The following is a 16,936-nucleotide window of genomic DNA, read 5'->3' as shown; positions in this document are numbered from 1 at the left end:
TGCTCTGTCATTTGACTCCAATATACATTATTTCTAGTCTTATATCCTATTACGTTTATGTCTTGATGTGACTGTCCCTTAGGGGCTAGAGAACAGAGGTTATAAGCATGGATTTTGAAACCAGGCTGCCTGAGTCCCAGCTCTGCCAGTCATTAGTTATGTGACATCAGAAAGTCATTTAAGCTCTTTTTGTTTCCTCATCAACTAAAAAAAGAAAACAGCCGCAATTGAAATAGCTCATACAGTTGTTTAAAGATGAGTTAATATGAGCAAAATGATTAGAACAGAGCCAGATATAAAGTGCTTATTGAATGGTAGCCATTATTGTTGACATTATTCTTCCTTCAGTTAGGCCTCAGTAGCTCTCACCTGGATAATTTCTGAGATGGTGCCCCTGTTGGGCCAAAGCTTGTTGAGAACGAGGATGTCTGGTTCTTTGTTCAGCACTTAACATGATGCCTAGTATATAGTGGTTATTTTGTTGATTTGTTGGACCTTTTGCCATCTCCTAATCCATTTTTTTACATTGCCATCAAGAAAGATGATTTTTTAAAATTTAAATCTTGATAAGTTACTTGCAACTTGAGACCATGTTAGTGGTACACTCACCTACTAAATATTCCACACATATTTGCATGGCATACAAGGTCCAAGGTTGACTTGTCCCCTGCCTGTATATTCTGCCAGCCACTCCTCTCCCTCCTCAAACTCGCACACATTCCAGTCCTGGGTACCTTCAGGCCTTTCCTGAAGTATGCTCCTCTCTAAGCTCAGTTGCCTCATCTTCCTTAGTTTATTATGTTTATTTTACTAAATCCAAGTACAGTGTTGCCTCTTTTCTGAAGTCCTTTTTTACGTTTCAGAGAGAGTCTGGCGTATTGCTAATGTACTTTGTATGTACCTCTTACTATGTTGTGTTGAAATATGAGGTCAGGGGCTGTCTTTTTAAAAGCTTTGTGTCTTAGAACTTCTGTAGTAGCAGTCGTATGTAGTAATCACTCAGTTAATGTTTATTGAATAAATTGATGTCTTTGAGGAATTAAATGGTTGGTGGAAATACACAAAAGAAGAGTGGTGTTGGGAGAGAATATTGTGAGTTCTATTTTGGAAATCTTAAGTTTAAATACCAGCAGAACAGCTATGAGGTAAAAATGTCCAGCAGTCCAGTCAGTGGAGGGCTTGCCTGAGTAACTGCAGGAATTGCTACCTAGTTCCTCACTAGCCTGAGGGCAGGAAGAGGCTTATTGGAGTTTAAAAGGTCAGGAGGTCAGCAGAGAAGACTAGATTAGAGCTGAAATCGGTAGTCATCTGCATTGATATGATTGTTGAAGCCATGAGGATCTTGATTAACTCCTGTAATGTGGTTTCTGTAATTTCTTTTTCTAATAGGTTCATTATTACGAAGATGGTAATGTTCAGCTAGTGAGTCATAAAGATATACAAGATTCTCTAACAGTGTCTGTAAGTAATTAATTCCAAAGTAAAATTTAAACCACCTAATACTTCTATAAAACCAGAATGGTTTTGGAATTAACATTTTAAGTAGTATTTCTGCTTCAGATTAAAGTGTTTTCAGATAGATTAAAGGTAGTAAGTAATTGGGAATTGGTACCTAACTTTTTTTTAGCAGCTTTGTTTAAAGAGATAAAATTCACATACCATTCAGTTCACCCATTTAAAGTATAATTTTTTTTTCTTTTTAGTATTATATTAACAGGACTGTACAATAGTCACCACAATTTAATTTAGAACATTTTCATCCTCCAAAAACCCTGTACTTATTAGCAGTCATTCCCCATTCCCTCCCACCAGCCCTTCCCCCAAACCCCTCTCAGCCCTAGGCAACCATGGTACTTTCTTACTCTGGATTTTCCTATTTTGGACATTTTATATAAATGTGATTTTTTTTGTGACAGGCTTTTTTCACCTAGCATAATATTTTCAGGGTTCATCCATGTTAGAGCATGTGTCAGTACTTCATTCCTTTTTATAGCTAAATAATAATCTATATACCACATTCTATTTATATATATATCAGCTGATGGACATTTGTGTTGTTTTCTACTTTTTGCTGCTGTGAACCTTCATGTACTATTTTTTGTGTAGACATTATTTGTATATATCTTTGATATATACATAGCAGTGGCATTGCTGGGTTGTATGCTAGTTCTTTGTTTAACCTTTTGAAGAACTGCCAGACTGCTTCCAAAGTGGCTGCACTATTTTTACATTCCCATCAGTTGTGTATGAGGTTTCCAGTTTCTCCATATCCTCACCAAAACTTGTCTGCCTTTTTTTATTATAGCCATCCTAGTTCATATTAATTGTACCTTACTGTGATTTTTATTTATATTTTCTTGATGGATAATAATACTGAGCATCTTTTTGTGTATTTGTTGGTCATTTGAATAGCTTCTTTGGAAAAATGTCTTTTCAGGTCTTTTATCTACTTCTTAATTGGTTGTCTGTATTTTTGTTGTTGTTGCAATTGTTGCTTATGTATTCTGATACAAGTCCTGTATCAGATACATGATTTACAGATATTTTCTCCCATTCTGTGTATCTTCACTTTCTTGGTAGAACCATTTGCAGAATAAAAGATACCAGTTTTGATGTGGTCCAGTTTATTTTTTCTTTTGTTACTTATGCTTTTGAAATATTAATAGAAGCCATTGCCTAACCCAAGATTGTGAAGATTTAATCCAGTGTTTTCTTCCTAGAATTTTATAGACCTCAATTTAAGACCTAGCTCTTAAATTTAGGTCTGTGATCCTGTACTTAACTTTTAAACCCTGTTGTATTTTTTTTCTCTATTTGGATTGTGATTTAATGAGGTTTTTCTGAAGTTCAGCTTTCAAATTCTAGAAATTTTGAAATTGTTTTTTTTTCCTTGCAGAGTTCTTTCACACATTCTTTTCATTGCATATGCAAGTATTTTTGTGGAATTTTTTTGTCCCAAAGATATAATATGTTAACAATGACATTTCTGATAAACATTTGTGTTGTATACCTAAGAGCATTAGTATATTATAAACATCAACTGCTAATATTAAAAATTAGCTAACTTACAAATATTTTTTAAAGTTTATTAGTAATTTAAGAAAGCATTTGACTTGATATTAAGAAACATGTGTGAGTATGTTAGGCGAGATGCTACCCAAAAAGAAATGAAAGCTGTGGGACTTTTTTTTTTCTTTTTCTTTTTCTTTCTTTCTTTCTTTCTCTTTCTTTTTCTTTCCTTCTTCCTTCCTTCCTTCCTTCCTTCCTTCCTTCCTTTCTTTCTTTCTTTCTTTCTTTCTTTCTTTCTTTCTTTCTTTCTTTCTCTCTCTCTCTCTCTTTCTTTCTCTTTCTTTCTTTCTTTCTTTCCCTTTCTTTCTTTCTCTTTCTTTCTTTCTTTTTCTTTCTTTCTTTCTCTCTCTCTCTTTTTTTTTCCTTTTAGTTTTTTCAGTTTTTCATTAGCACTTAGGTGATTTCTGCTTTCTTGCTAAGTGGTATTCTTCTTACAAAATTTGCCAGAAAAGATAATTACTAATGTCTGATTTTCCATGAGACATTGTACTCAATATAATTCTGTATCATGAGTATATATGTAATATTGTGTAACAAGGTACTTGGTACTGTCTTCTTTGAGGAGTTTGACATTGAGTAAAGATTCTGCCTAAGAGAGATTTGTCTACAAAATTAGACTGTGGAGTTGTGAGATCTGGTCGTAGTAATTAAACTTGACCAGTTTGTGCTGAGTATTTTAGGAGTTAACCTTTTCATTTTATCTTAGAGGATTTTCATTGTTGTTTTACTGTTTTTGTATAGGAAAAAATACACCTATCATAGAAATATATGTGTAAATATATAAAAATAATATATATAAAGTAAGGTATTAGATAATTTTACGTTAACGCTTACTAACTTTTACTTTTAGAAAAAGAAGCAAAGAAACGCTTTATATCGGAATGTTAAAAATTTTTTTTCCAGAAAATATTTAAACACTAAAAATTCACCTTAAACTTCAAAGTATGCTTTTTCTAATTGGTAATATTTTTTAATGTATCGTTATGGTGGTAAATATTGTTCAGTAAATATTTAGCATTATAGTCATTAATTAGAAATCTGTGACTAACTTCTTACCTTTAAAGATTATCTGTTGAAATGCTTGTTGTGTTATAATTGAATTTTTTGTCAACATGTATTATTAAGATTTCACTTTCTTTAACCAGTGAAACACTAAGTAAGGCCATGCTCATTGTATAGACTTTTTTTTCCCTTTTTTTTTTTGTTGTTGTTGTGCACAGGTTTCTCATTGTGGTGGCTTCTCTTGTCACGGCGCACAGGCTCTAGGCACATGGCCTCTTCAGTAGATGTGGCATGTGGGCTCAGTAGTTGTGGCTCACGGGCTCTAGAGCTCAGGTTCAGTTGTTGTGGCACACGGGCTTTGTTCCTCCGCGGCATGTGGGATCTTCCTGGACCGGGGATTGAACCCCGTGTCCACTGCATTGACAAGCGGTTTCTTAACCACTGTGCCACCAGGGAAGTCCCCGTTCTATAGACTTTTAAAACATTTTTGCCTAGTTCCCCTTGAATTTCAAATAATTGATCTTACAGTATTTTCCCTTTGTCATAATTTCCATCTGTTATTTATTAAATTATAATCATTAACCATGTTGACATACCTATATAAAAGTAATAGTGATATAGTTTTAAATTACTGTTTTATTTACTTTTGATTTTGTTTTTCATTCAGAATGAAGTGCAAACAGCAAAAGAATTTATAAAGATTGTAGAGGCTGCAGAAAATGAATACCAGGTATGATTTTCAAAAATATTACATAATCTATATTTGCTTACAAATAATGGCACTGAAATTTTAACTTGTCATAAACCTGAATTTTTTCATTGTTTCACTGTAATAAGATACAGTCTTCTTTTGTGTTTTTTGTTTTAGTTCAAGGGCAAACTTGTGAAAATGTAGCCAAAACTCAGTTTTAGCCAACTGTAATTTCTGAGTATTGGTCAAAATAGGCCAAGATTTTAAATTGCTATTTTGTTTCTGATTGGAAATTCTAATTTAGGAGGTGTTTCCCAAAGCATTTGGATTGTATGTGATTTCCTTAGATCATATTTCATTTTGTACTCTGCTTTTTACATTTTTTTATCAGCTTCTAAACTTCACTGTTGGATTTAAGCATTTAATTTGTGTATTGGACATGTTTCCAAACTCTTTGCAAATAGTAATTTGTGAAATTGTTCTGAGAGAAATAGTGACAGAGATCCAAAATGAGGACACACAGTAAATAATTTATAATTTCATTTTATTAAATTCAGTTATTCAAAATGATTAGAAGCTTTTTCTTTTAGCTGCTTTTAAATAGTTTTTAAAACCATATTGGGGTTTTTATTAGGCTACTTAAATAAAGATTTTCCCTAAAACATCTATGTGTTTTATATATTGTTCTGTTCCTTTTATTTCTTTAAACTTTTAACTACTGTTTTTCATAGACTGCCATCAGTGAGAATTATCAGACGATGTCGGACACCACTTTCAAAGCCTTACGTCGACAGTTGCCAGTTACGCGCACTAAGATTGATTGGAACAAGATCCTTAGCTACAAGATTGGCAAAGAGATGCAGAATGCATAAGATGAACATTGCATGACCGGATCATTTTAGTGTCTTTGCGTTTTAAAAAAAATCATTGCAAAAGTATTCAGAACTGTCAAGCTACCCAGTCAGATGGGCTGTTGCCAGTTAAAATCACTGTAATTAATTAGTTTGGTTAGAGCACAAAGCTTAGCTAATCAACCATTTTTTTTTATTTCTTTTGTTCAAAGAAGATTGAAAATCAGTTTAGTTTAAATGTCTTTTCCTTTCTGTTATGCCTTTCTTTCTTACAATGAAGACATGATTCCTCTAGTTTAATGTCAAAAGTTTTTAAAGTGTTTCAAAAATATTTTACTTAGCGTAACCCGAAAATTATTGTCTTTTGGTTTATGAAGTGGGTAATTTTTGCTGTTTGCCCAGTTCTTTTTAATGGGGTCAATAATGGACATTCTAGTTTAAGGTGGTTGATGGATTTAGCCATATATGCTGCTAAAGAAATTGTCTACCTTTTCCCCCTTACCTCTTTCATTTATGTAAGACTGAGATTAGAGGGAAAGCATTTTCTATATCAGTTGTGTTTAAACCTTTCAAGAAGGTTATTTAGCTAGCTTAGTGTTCAACTAAACTTTTTTTTTAAACAAGGCCAAGGTCTAATGCTGTTTTGAGATTCTGAATTGAATGAAAATACTTATTTCAGAAATGCATTTAATGCTTTTTTCCTGTGACAGTTATGCAAATTAGCTTGGATTCCATATGTCCCTGAGTTATTTTTATCATAAAGCCACAAATGTATTATAACAAGGCAAATTGTAATATATATAATCCTGAACTCATGACCATGTCTCAGTTTATTTTTTTCTTGAACTGAAAAGTACTAAAATTCAATGTGACAATTAAAATGGAAATTTTCCTATTTATTTGAGTATAAAAATCACTTACCAGTGAATCATATACTATTTTAAAATACTTTCTTTAGATATTTGTGATTCCTAACTGGTTGTAAATTAGAAAAGCTGGGAGTACATATGGTGTGCAGTTGTCTAAATTTTTCCATCTTCCTATGCATCATAAGCATGTTTGTAATATTTTAAAAAATACATTTACTGATGCTACAGGAATTTCAAGCCTGTGGTGAATGTTAGTATTTACTATAGGGAGGGTGGATTTTTGGTTTCATTCAATTGAGTATTGCTTATTATACTCCAGTGGAATCCTTTCCTCACATACTCCTGCGGATGTCTGGGCCTGGAAATGTTTTTTTTAAAAACACCCCTTTTATTATGTACAATAAAATATTTCATTAGCTTGAATTGTATAGATTTTAAAAATTCTCTCAATGAAAGCATGTTGTTTAATTTCTTTTTAAAAGTCACGGTTGGGCTTCGAAAGCATTGAGAATATAATATGAAATTATGACATTTTTGGTTAAATTGTTTTTTCTAGTTTTAAAATACAAGTTTTGTCATATTGAGATTCTGGATGAAAGTGAATTAGCAGTGTTAATTACCTATTCTCTTTTTTAGAACAGATTTTCAAAAGTCTAATAATGATTTGGAACTAAAAACTAGATGAGTCTTTAATTGATTAGCTTAATTGTGTCAACTGGGCTATCGTGGGTTTATATCAGTTACTTTGGCTGTGTTTTATGGCCTAGAATGCCATCTTAAAAATATATGTAATTGTTTTTAAGCGAATGTGTGTGTAAAAGGTCATGTTTATCAAAATAGTTTAGAGTGCAGTCTGAAATAATGGTCGTACAATAGACTCAGTCTTTTATACTCTAAGAATAGCATTTTATTAAAGTGCAAGATTAGAAACACAGAATATCCTAGAACTCGGGGATGTCTTTTTAATAGGAGTCATAATGTCTACCGTGTTGAATAGGCCGAAGTGTGGAGGTAAAGACAAAATTAGAACAAAATTAGGAGGCTACTGCGGTGCTCTGGTGGAGAGAGAAAGCTGGCTTGGCCTGAGGTGATAGCCGTAGTCTGAAGAGGTAGTGATTTCCGGATATATTGTAAAAAGCATTTGGATTTGCCAGGATTGGTTGTGGAATGTGAGAGATGTGAAGGACATTTTGAGGGTTGAGAAATTGGGGAAGATTCAGGGTCGGGGGCAGGCTGGGAGCTCACTTTTCGGGGGGGAAATATGTAGCAGTTAGATACTGGAGATGGGAGGTGGAGGAGTGCTCTAGACCAGAAGAAAGGGAGGACAAGCATACCTGGGAAACATAGTTTGATAGCCAGGCAAAATGAAGGGCTACTCAAGGTTAGTGATAATGTATTTAATGAGACCAGTATGACTGAATGTTTTTCTTTGGCCATGTAATGGCCATGAATGCAGGCATAGATTAGGTGAATTGGATTTAATCAAAGTTGTGGTTTTGCAAAGAGCGTCTGACTGACCCTGTGAAGAGTGGCAGGGTTGTAATGATAGTGTGGAAACTTCAGCTAGGTAAGCGGCCCGGTGCGGACGTGAGAGGAGGGCAGGGACAGTGAAAATGTGGCACTGTCAGTGGATTGTAGGTTAGAAGGAATGACCTGGAAATGTAGGAAGTGGGGGTTAGAGTGATGTGCTTAAAATTGAGAATTTGAGGAGTTACACTTATCTGTCATGACAAGTATGCTCAAGGGGTGACTGGCTGAGGTAAGAGAGGAGAGGAGTTCAGGAACCGTGAAGCGCAGGCTTGCTGTGGATATTGCAATCAAGAATTACAATAGAATTTTTATTCTGACGTGGTACATTTGACAGATATTTTTGAAGCTTTTCCTCATTTGGGATTTTGGAAACTAAAATTAGGAGAGCAGCATTAAAAAGTTATCCTGAAAGTTCTGGGTCATTACAGATGTTCTTGGATGGACTTCCCTGGTGGTCCAGTGGTTAAGACTCCATGCTTCTACTGCAAGGGGCATGGGTTCGATCCCTGGTCAGGGAACTAAGATCCTGTATGCCACATGGTGCAGCCAAAAAAAAAACTTCCTTTAGAAAGAGTAATGTTCTTGGAAAGTGAAATTCTTAGGAAAATAAGGACATTTATAGGTAATTCTGTAGCATTTGGGTGGCCTTTTCTGTGATTAAAATAATTTTTGACTTTTAATCACACCAGAAACTTGGGGACAATGCAGGATCCTTTGAAAAGATCTTCCATACTGATCATCAGTTTATGCCTTTGCCAGCTAGAGGGTATAAAATATAAAGGCATATTTTGCCAAACACAGGAGTTTGGTAATACATGTATGTTATTAAATTACCTAAGAAGAATGTATATTTCTGTTCACTTCTCTATGGAAGATTATTTAAAAACAGAATCGCAATTACGTGCTATTCCTAAATTGTAGTGTTTGGGACCTAAAACTGAAAACTTTTTAAAGGCAAGGCTCTTTGTATGGGCATCTTCAAATTTGACTTTCTTCATATTATGCAAAAGCTTTATTGTAGGACTGGCTAGTAGTGCTAGCTAGCAGAGAATATGCAAAATATTCACCAATTAAGATAGCCAGTTAAACTTTAAGGCCTAATTGGTATTAGAAATTATTGTCAGGTCATTCAAGATTAATCACACTGTTCAGAGGACTGTTCTACGGATTGTAGAGTCAGGAGAATGTAAAACTATTCTTGAAGGAGTCTACAAGGTAGTCATGGGACTATAGCAGTGTTTTCTAATTTTTTCACATTATAACCTGTGTGGAAAATGGTGGTATTTTTAAGGCATTATGGGAGAAATGGATGAGGCTGCTTGCCAGCTGTCCTAAGGGTTGAGGGGATCAGAATCTTCATACACCTTGAGCCTATTTAGGAAGGTGTGTAAAATAAGATTGTAACTTTCAAAGGGATGTCAGGCCATGGAAGGTTTCCTGGAAAGGATGAGTTTAAACTCTACATCAGCACGTTATTTTTTTGTAAGTATGCTGTAACTGGTTAGGCAGGAAATCTTGTATCTTATCGAAACATCAAAATACAGATAACAGCGTATCTCTCTGGTATGTCATGGGTCAAATAGCGTTATCCAGTTGAAAACGAAATCTGACTGTTTCTTTTTTTTATACACTTCACAGTACAAAATGAAGTCAACACAAAGGGTAAAATTTTAAATGTGTTCTTCTAAAGCTGGAGTATAACTAATAAGATACTAAAGCATTTTTATCTCTAGTTTTGGTATAATTTAAGAAAATGTACTGGTTAGTTTAATGTTAGTTGTAACATAGTGTTAAAAACTATCGATTTTCTTTTTTTTTTTTTTTTTTCTTTTTTTGTAATGTGACTGTATGGGAGAACTAACATTTTTTGTCACAGACTGACTAGAGAGCACACGTATCGCAGATGTCAAACCAGCACTTCATTCTAATAACAGATCTTCACTACATGAACTTAAAGCTATCTGGTTAATAGAAGACCGTTAAGGAAACAAAGTTGGTTGGTATATCTTAGAAGATGATTTCTTCGAGAAATTTGTAAAATGCCCAGCTCTTAAACCAAATAAATATCCAAGGAGTTCTCTTACTAAAAGATACCCCTAAAGTCTTCTTGACTCAAACAGCAAAAATCACTGCCTTCCTCCTGGGCTTCAAGTTTTACGCTGCTAACTTGCTAACTTAGAATCTGAACACTGATGCAGATCTCGTCCAGGTTTCTACCTGAAAATGAGGCCTTGCCCCTTGTCTCCCAAAAGAATGCTAAAGAGAAAAACCAAGGAGCTACAGGTCTCTTACATATAGTAAACACTAAGACTTTAATTCTTTTAGAATGCACAAGAAAATATGGGAGATCAGTATTCAGGACACTGAAAGTATCTCAAATAGGGAAAAGGCAAAATTAAAAAAAAAAAAGGAAAGGGAAGGAAAATTCTGCTTATGTGCACCGATTTCCCCTTTGGGTGGCCGTTACGAAGGAGAAAGAAAACCAAAAAGGTAATGACAGAGACTTGCATTGGTAAAATCTTACACCAGTCTAAATATCCAGTAACAAAGAATGAATACAGATACCATGGATTGTTAACAAGATAGCATACAGCTTTTAAAAAGTTACTAACCAGAGCTTCATATACAACAAATATAAATAGAGAAAAAAAGCAAGTTGCAAAAAGGTAAGTACAATTTTGAGTGTAAATTGAAAACCTCTAAAACTACGTATATGTGTGTATTTGTGTATGTATTTTATATACAGCAAGTGTATACAGTAAAAAGCTAAATCAGGATAGTATATGTGAGGGGAGGAACATAGGGAATGGGGTTGGGGAACAGTATAGAGGGATTCAGTTGTGTCTGTAAGATGTGTTTCGTAAAGTGGGTGGTAGGTATACAGGTGTTCATTACAGCATTATCCTTTTTTTTTTTAATTTAAAATACTATACAACTTCTGTTGACACATTTGGAACTTTATGAGAGGACTCAGTTTGACGGTAGTAAAATGACAAAGGTCATAACCATAGAATAAACTGAATAGGAATTTTGGTAATACCTCTTTCAAACGTCATTGGATCAGTATTGTTTTATATTGAATTTTATCAAACTTTCCATATTCAAATTATTTCTATGTTATAGAAATAGATGGACATCTGTTTTAGGGGCCTGGCATAACCTTAAATAAAAAAGAACCAAAAAAGAAAACTGTTGATGAAATTTCCGTTTCCCTGTAAAGTTAAAAGCAAAATTCTTTAATACAATAATAAAGCATACTACATTATGACCAAGTAGGATTTATCACTGGAATGCAGTGTGTTCCTTGTTAGCAAATTTAACAATGTAGCTCACTATATTAGCATATTAAAGGAGCAAACACATAATTCTTTCAGTAAAACATTTTATAAAATTTTATACCCAGTCCTGATTTTAATTTAAAGGCAGCATCTCAAATCAGTGGGGTAAAGTTGAATTAACTCTGTAGATGGTGTTGGGACAACGGGGTGGCTAGCTGGAAAAAGAATGTTAAATTTGATCCATACCTTCGCAAATTAACACCCAGTTAAAATTGGATCAAAGATTTATTGGTGTAAATTATCATTAAAGTTCTTTAATAAATCATGGTAACAATTTCTAAATAATTTCAGAATAATAGAAGACGTTTCTAAGACAAAACCTTTGGAATACCTATAATAAAAATTAACATTTGACTTCATAAAAATCAAGATTTTTCTGTAAGCTTAAAATGCTCTCAGCAAACTCAAAAGACAAACTACTCACAGGAGAAAGCATATTTGCAACTTATTTGACATATGGTTACTTTTCCTAATGTCTAATGAGTACCTACAACAGGATAATTAAAAGTCCAGTAAAATGTAAAAAGCAGATCCTCTGAAGTCTGAGTCCCTGACATGGAGCCTTACCAGTCTTGGTCTGCCTGATTGGACTTTTATTGAGAAAGAAAGAAGCTTGGTTAAGCCCCTGCTGTTTGTTGTTTGATGCATTTTTTGTAATCACTTCTGCTTCTCATCCTACATAGAATTTGGTACCAGAAGTGGGATCCTAAAACAGCATTGCCTAGAGGCAGTGTACATCAGCAGGGGTTCTTCTGACACTGAATACAGTACAATGTTCATACTATGCTCTGTGGTGCGTTTATCACCTCTGCCTACAGGCACCAGGTGCCACTGACACCTCCCAATCCTTGTGACTCAAAAATAACTCCCTAGAGGAAGGAAGTATTGTTCCACTGGCTAGGGGGATTCCATAAGGCATAGATTTTGCAGGCTGGAAAGCTAGTGCCCCTTGTTAGGCCATGAGAAAACATTGAAATTCTTGCCTCTGAATACCTTGGGTGGTATTTAATAATAGGCAAGATGACGGGGAAGATTCTGAATGGTGACCTGTGCCCTCAGGCTGAAGATAGCTCCTCTGCAAGCTGAGATGGAAGATACAAGGAAGATTAAGACAGCTGTACTTAATCCCTCCTCCCACTTCTGAGATCCTTGTAGAGCCAAGCCCAGTTAAATTTCTTGCAATATCAAATCCTTGTAAGGATTGCCATGTACTCATTACTGATCCAAAAATGTTCCCAAGTCTACTGAACCTGGTTGTCAGGATCATTCATTCTCTCACTTGTAATGTATGGACTGCAGGTCCAAAGTGATGATGTCAACCAGACAGGGTTGAAGGCAGATAAAAATATTGCCTTCCCACCCAAGCCCATTGGTTGAGAAGGTGTTTTCTATTGCTGTGTAACATTATCACAAAGCTAGCATCTAAAAACAGTGCAAGTTCATTATCTCAGTTTCCATGGGTCAGGAGTCCAGGTACATGTTAGCTGGCTTCCCTGTTAAGGGTCCCACCTGGCTAAACTCAAGGTGATGTCTGGGCAGCAATCTCATCTGAAACTTGGGGTCCTCTTCCAAGCTCATGTGGTTGGCAGAATTCAGTTCCTTGTGAATTGAATTCAAGAATGAAGTGATTATTATTCAAACTAGAGGACTTTTTTTTTTAAATTTATTTATTTATTTTATTTATTTATTGGCTGTGCTGGGTCTTTGTTGCTGCACACGGGCTTTCTCTAGTTGCTGAGAGCAGGGGCTACTCTTTATTGTGGTGCACAGGCTCCTCATTGTAGTGGCTTCTCTTGTTGTGGAGCACGGGCCCTAGGCACATGGGCTTCAATAGTTGCAGCATATGGGCTCAGAAGTTGTGGCTCACGGGCTCTAGAGCACAGGCTCAATAGTTGTGGTGCACGGGCTCAGCTGTTCTGTGGCATGTGGAATCTTCCCAGGGCAGGGCTTGAACCCGTGTCCCCTGCATTGGCAGGCGGATTCCCCACCACTGCACCACCTAGGAAGTCCAACTAGAGGACTTTTTAGAGAGAAAGGGAAGCTTTAATAATTACATTGATAACAGGTGTAAACAGATACCGTTCTAGGCAAACTGCTGTGTGTGAGCTTTGAAAGCTGTGCCGTGCAACCCCAGTTGTAGCCAGGAAGGATGATGGAAACTGAACTTTCCTGGGAAGAATAGACAAGGAGTTCTCCCCAAAGAGCAGAATCAGGGGCTGCCCTATGGACTAACCAAGGAACAAAATTCTACAGCCAGCATAGGGAGACCTTGAAATTCCCGCAGAGTGGTATTTGATACTCAGTGACAATATGTAATTTCCATTTTGTTCCATTTTTGAATTGTGATTATTCTGTTCCTGCACCTCCATTTTACAGCAGGTGTTTTGGGGCAGATAACATCTTTTAATTTATTGTTTGCTGGACAGTGAGGAGATACGTTTGTTCCTGCTAAGGAGAACTGTAGGCCCAGATGTCTTGGACTTTTAGCTCAGTGCAGTAAGGGGATGGGTATTTGGGGTGTCTCCCTTGGGGAGTGGTGAATATACTATGTGGTAAGAAGGGTGCATTTGCATAGGTCAAAGGGATAATCTGGCAGAAATAGTTAGTTGCCCTAATAACCATGTTTAGCGGCTCAGCCGCTCTTGCAGTAAAGACTTCATTTCCCAGCTTTCCTAAGAGCTATGTGACTAAATGCTGGCTAATTGGGTAAGCAAAAGTGTTGCTTTTTGTAAGGATAACTTTGGGGAGTGTGCTTCCTTCTTGTTACCCTCTTCCTGTTGCCTGAAACTTTACTGCCACCATTTAGGGCCATCAGGTCCAGGCGCTCATGGTGTATAAATGCGGTTCTGCTTGAAAGCAAAAAAAGCAATTTGTGTTTTCTGAGCATATGTTTGAGTGGGATGTTTCCTGAAATTTTCACCAGGAGTGGTTAAGGTGGCTGTTCCTGAGGGAAACCAGCAGGTGTCACTGTTCTCATTTCAGGCAAATGGCACTTCCAAAGGATATTGAAAGACAAAAATGAGGCCACCCTGTGCTTTGTCTGACCACGTGGAGCGCCCGGGCTTGTCATGACTTGGCTGTTACTCAGCGGAAGTACACTGCTTGTTCTAGGAAAGAAACGTTTCAGTTAGCATCTGAGGAAAGGGCCCTTATGATGTGGAAATGTTTAGCAATAGAGTGTTGCCGCTAAGGCTTCAAGCCAGAGTAACAGCCTTTCCTAACTGTTTTTGAAGTCAAGGACTCTTCTGAAAAGCTGAAGAAAGCTATGATCCCTCTCTCAGCAAAGTGCATTCGTACCTCTTTCTCTCTCTCGGCTCTCTCAACATACACATACCTCATACCATACAATTTAAGGGAGTTCATGGCCCCTATAATCTAGTGTTTCCTGATCCGAGTACTGTTCCAACATATTTTATAGAAAGAAAACTGTGCGAAACTCCACTATTGGGGTTAAATCATTATTTTTTAATCATAATTCATTCATTCAACAAAACTTTTTCCAACTCCTCCTAGTGCCAGACATTGTTTAGGTATTTGGCAATGCAGTGGTCAGTTAAACTGTTAGAAGTCCTTACTTGCTAGGGGAGAGGCAGGCACTAAGAAAGTAAATAAGAAAATGCCAGTTAGTGATAAGTGTATAAAGAAAACAAAACATATCTTAGTTAAGTCCACGTCTACTCCCAATGTCATCACATTAACACAAACCACCTAGACTGTGGAAATAACCTTTCTGGTTTTTTGCTTCTACTCTGCTTTCTCTTCAATCCACTCCCTATAAAGCCACAGCAGAGTGGTCCTTTTATAATGCATATCTTGTCATTTACCTTCCTCACTGAAATGTCTTTGATACCTCTTGTCACCAGGGCCCCTGCCTGCCTCCTCAGTCTCACAATGTCCCACTCTCTTCTTCCTCTCCTAGCCCCTCCCCATTGGCCTCCTTTCTGTTCCTGGAATTCATTCAGTGCTGTCTACCTCTGGGCCACTGTACGAGCTATTCCCTCTCCCCTGGTTCTCCCCTCACCCCCACCTCCCCTGCTTCATCCTTCACTTGGCTTGCATTTTCTTTTCTTCAAGTTTCGAATCAAGTATCACCTCCTCAGAGAGTTCCTTCCCAGATGACCTATCTAAAGTTGTCCGGCCTGTCCTCCCCACCACCCCAATTTATTTCCTAACCAAGGAGCTTATTCCATTCATCTCACTTATAGCAATCTCTCATTATCTTGTTCTTTTCTGTGATGGGATGATATTTGAAGAATTGATTATTTTGTTTCTTCACATTCCTTCACCCTCCCTTCCCCAAATCTTATTCAGACCAAAAGACACAAAGCTATAATTATCTAAGGTAAAAGAGAGAGGAAACTGAGAACAAGGACAAATAAAGTCTTGAATTTTACATTCAAAGCCTGATCTGAAGATTGTAAGACAATAGCAAATGTACTGAAAGAATATTAGCTGACTCAGGTTTTCTTCCTGCTCTCAATGCCAGATAAGACCTGTAAACTCTCTGTGTGTGTGCAGGCGGTGAGGACACACCAGTAGGGGTAGAGAGAACTGTAAATAAAACAAGAGAATTAAATGCTAGGTGGAGGGTCCTGCACGCTACCCCTTACTCTTGTACAGTCAGTCATGCTTTCAGCAGCAAGTTGTCTGACAGTGCTCAAACCAGAGGCCCACACACATTTGGGCCCGTGGCCCAAATCCAGCACATTGCTTGTTCTTATGCAGCTGGAAAGCTAAGAAGAGTTTTTGCATTATTAAATGGTTGGAAAAAGTCAAAAGGTAAACAACACATATATCAGATGCTTATGTCTTGCACTGCTCTAAATCTGCACTTGTAAGCTCATTTAATTGTTACAGCAGTCCTATGAAGCAGATATTATTACTTATTTTGTAGGTTAGGAAAGTGAAGCTTCTGAAGAGTTAAGTAAGATCATACAGCTAATGGTAGTTCAGCTGGGATTTAAACCAGGGAGTCTTAACACAGAGACTATGCTCTTAACTTGCTTCCTCACATGAAAAGTTATCCAGCATGATGAAGATAATATATAGGTGGCAAAAGGGAAATGTGGACAACACATTCTGGTGAGTTCCAGGGAGGGAAGATCACAGTGTTTCAGAGAAGTAAGGGAAGACTTTGTAGGTCAGTGGGACCATGTTTCTATCAAGATGATAGGGAAGACTAACTTTCACCCCAATTAAGTGAATGTTGTCTACCTCCCCTTAAAAGAATTCCATTCATCTCAGTAGTAGGCCTGTATTATACTCAGTTATTATATTTTAAATTTTGTCAGTAAAAAAAAATTTGTGGAAATTTGTTTTCTTTCTTTATGTATAGGTACCTACGAAATACCTTCTATGTCTCTTGGCCTGCAAATCTAGAATATTTGCTGTCTGATCCTTTACTGAAAAAGTGTAGAACCCTGGCTTATGCCTAAAAAACATTTATTGTTTTTTTAAGAAGTCCAGATGTGAGTGATTCCAGGGTTAGTTCAGCCACTCAATGATGGCAATAAGGAGTCAGTCTTTTCTATTTTTTTTTTTTTTTTTTTTTTTGCTCCACCATTCATAGCATATAGCATTTTTGTT

At 36.4% G+C, this 16,936-nt stretch overlaps 1 protein-coding gene across 2 annotated transcripts in view; it reads left to right on the top strand.

Moving 5' to 3' along the window:
* CAPZA2 (capping actin protein of muscle Z-line subunit alpha 2) overlaps positions 1-6,905 on the top strand; it is a 52,802-nt gene extending 45,897 nt beyond the window's left edge. Inside the window, exons 8-10 of one of the 2 annotated variants that reach the window (XM_057731476.1) lie at positions 1,390-1,461; positions 4,739-4,801; positions 5,494-6,905. In XM_057731476.1, coding sequence (XP_057587459.1) covers positions 1,390-1,461; positions 4,739-4,801; positions 5,494-5,634 — 276 coding nt within the window. In that variant the 3' untranslated portion in view covers positions 5,635-6,905. The remainder of the gene's footprint in view (positions 1-1,389; positions 1,462-4,738; positions 4,802-5,493) is intronic. The other variant, XM_057731477.1, reaches the window with a different exon arrangement.
* Positions 6,906-16,936: the final 10,031 nt, after the last annotated feature.

This window comes from Hippopotamus amphibius, chromosome 4 (assembly GCF_030028045.1).
Source record: "Hippopotamus amphibius kiboko isolate mHipAmp2 chromosome 4, mHipAmp2.hap2, whole genome shotgun sequence".
NCBI classification, from domain to species: Eukaryota; Metazoa; Chordata; class Mammalia; order Artiodactyla; family Hippopotamidae; genus Hippopotamus; species Hippopotamus amphibius.
Note: the sequence above shows the minus strand (reverse complement) of the source record. Positions and strands in the feature narration are given on the sequence as shown.